The following is a 2576-nucleotide window of genomic DNA, read 5'->3' on the forward strand; positions in this document are numbered from 1 at the left end:
TCATCTCTCGCCATCTCGTATTTCGCTTGTTGCTCATCTCTCGCCATCTCGTACTTCGAGGATATTGAAAAAATCTTTTTTTTTGGTTTTTTTTTTTTTAAATTCGTTATTTCTCTTTACTATTTTTCCTAATTCTGAATCGTATATATATATATATATATATATATATATATATATATATATATATATATATATATATATATATATATATATATATATATATATATATATATATATATATATATATATATATATATATATATTTTTTTTTTTTTTTTTTTTGCGCTTCAAAACCTGGTTCTAGTACTTCTGCTTCTTTTTTTTTTCCAAAACAATTGATTTGAAACTCGGTTCTAGTACTTCAGATTTTGCTTCTTTTTTTTTCTTCAAAATATTTGATTTGAAACTTTTCAGACCTTTGACGTCTTGAAAAAAAAATACAAATTATATTTTTTTGGTTTTTTTTTTCGAGAAATAGCAATATTATATTTTTTTTTCGAGACACAGCAATATAAGCTAAATAAAATGTCGGGCATTACTTACATTCCCATGTATCATCATTTATACATACCATATCCATTAGTGTTTTTTTTTTCGGGTTTCGCAGCGCTCGAAATTGTTGTGTCTCTTGCCCCTTTTTTGTTTCCTGGTTGTAGGTGGGTTCTGTAATTAGTCTCATAAAAAGGTTATATATTTGTAAATACATGATGTACCCCTACCACCTGATTTTGTTGATACTTTTCTTGTTACTAACTGCTATTTTATCTGATTTATCTTCCTTAGGAGCTCCTTGCGGCTCTTTGTTTATTACCTGTGCTTCTATTATGTCTCGTAGTGGGAGTATTTCCGACTTATTTGCTTCCTTTATTTCTGTAATTTCTGCTACGTGGATATTTTTCGTAAATTCATCCTGCCGTGGTTCCAAATAGTTTTCTATTTGTAATAATTCATCCTCCATTTCCACCACAGTTTGGTAGTTACGAGGGTCGTTGTTCAAAAGTATATCACCAAATCGTACTAAATTCGGATTTTCGAAAACTTCCTGGATGTCATTGTTTCGGTTTGCTACTGTTTTCTGAGTTGGTGTATGATGTATTATCTCGATATCTTTTATATTTACTACCGGTCTTTGAGAGCTATCTTTGAATGAATTGTTTCTTCTGCATGCAAAAATATACAAACTTATCAACACTATTACTCCTACTGTTGTTAAACCACCAATTGTCCACCCCGAGGACAAAGGTGAGTATAGCATGTTCTCTAAAAATGGTCTTTCTCTTTTCAAATCCTCTATGTCCACTCCTAAATCAAACAACTTTTTCCTATCATAAACCGATAGTACAGAAGTGTTTTTATCTAAAGATGGGATAAATTTCATTCGCCAGCTATCTAAAGTAAAATTCAATATGTTATAGTGTACGTTAGTATACACGGCCAGTTTATCTGACAATGATACATTCGTGAACGATATTTTAACACTATCCGTTTTAATTCTCATACCCGGCGTCAGTCTGATTTTACCAGATCCTCTAATAATCATATGAGACCGATTCATTCCATGAAAAATGACAATCTCCATTTCGTCCGGGGTCACATATTCCCATACGTTAGGTTCCTCACTAGCAAACCAGACATCATGATTTATTTTCAAAATTCTTATGCTACAACTTTCCGTAGAGTTCCTGAAGTACAAATTAAGTAAACACTTGTTTTCTGAAGATAGTTTTACTTCGACTGCACTTAAATTGCATATTTTATTTTGTGCAAAACTTAGACACTCTTCGTACTGTGCACTTGATATTACAAAGCCCCAGTTCTTTTCAACTTCCTTGATTAATATATCATCATTCATCTTAATTGCTACCACATATGTTCCATTCACTTGTGGGACAAACACCCCCCTGAAAGCCACGAGGTTTTGTTTAGACACTAAAGGGATATTCAACTTTAACATTAAAATTTGATTATTCAAAGGCTCATAAGATATTTCAATGATTGAGAGGAGTCCAGAAAGGATATCGCTCTTACCATCTCCCGGAAACGCCAACCCATTCGGCAGTTTATCTTCGGCTTCATGCAACAGCGATACTAGCTCCGATATTTCAACTAATTGCATCATTTCGGACACCCCTTTTGTGTTCCCCAGTAGAATTTCAATAATAATATGTTGTTGATCTTTTAAATTATTTATTAGAGTTTGAAGTTGAAACCCAATTTCCATCAATTCTGATTCCAAGTATAATATATTCTGAATAGTACTAGTGAAATTCAAGTCATCCTGTACCATTTTTCTAATCGTGTTGAAATTGTTCATGATTTTTTTTAATTTTATCATCAACGTGATACATCGAACTATCAACAAATTTATACATGGCATCTAGTGTTCCAGTTTGATGAGTAATTGACGTTCTTAGAGACTCTTCATTTTTCCTAAGCCTGTCTATGTTTGTGCCAATCCTAACCCTGTCGTCAGAATCCATGCCTCCGACAGCCGTAATGATTCCCCTTTTGTTCCGATTTGGAAAAACGCTCTTTATAAACTCGCCTGAACTTTTACGTTAACTCAGCGCTGACCA

At 32.8% G+C, this 2576-nt stretch overlaps 1 protein-coding gene across 1 annotated transcript; it reads right to left on the reverse strand.

The window, feature by feature from the left end:
• Positions 1-597: 597 nt before the first annotated feature.
• Positions 598-1866, reverse strand: LOC129724942 (uncharacterized). The gene is made up of 2 exons (XM_055680231.1): positions 720-1866; positions 598-663 (listed from the first exon to the last, which is right to left on the reverse strand). Coding segments are annotated over exons 1-2 (1134 nt in total). The 5' UTR covers positions 1853-1866; the 3' UTR covers positions 598-662.
• Between the last annotated feature and the right edge of the window lie 710 nt (positions 1867-2576).

The sequence above is a fragment of the Wyeomyia smithii genome, chromosome 2 (genome assembly GCF_029784165.1).
Source record: "Wyeomyia smithii strain HCP4-BCI-WySm-NY-G18 chromosome 2, ASM2978416v1, whole genome shotgun sequence".
Taxonomy (NCBI): domain Eukaryota; kingdom Metazoa; phylum Arthropoda; class Insecta; order Diptera; family Culicidae; genus Wyeomyia; species Wyeomyia smithii.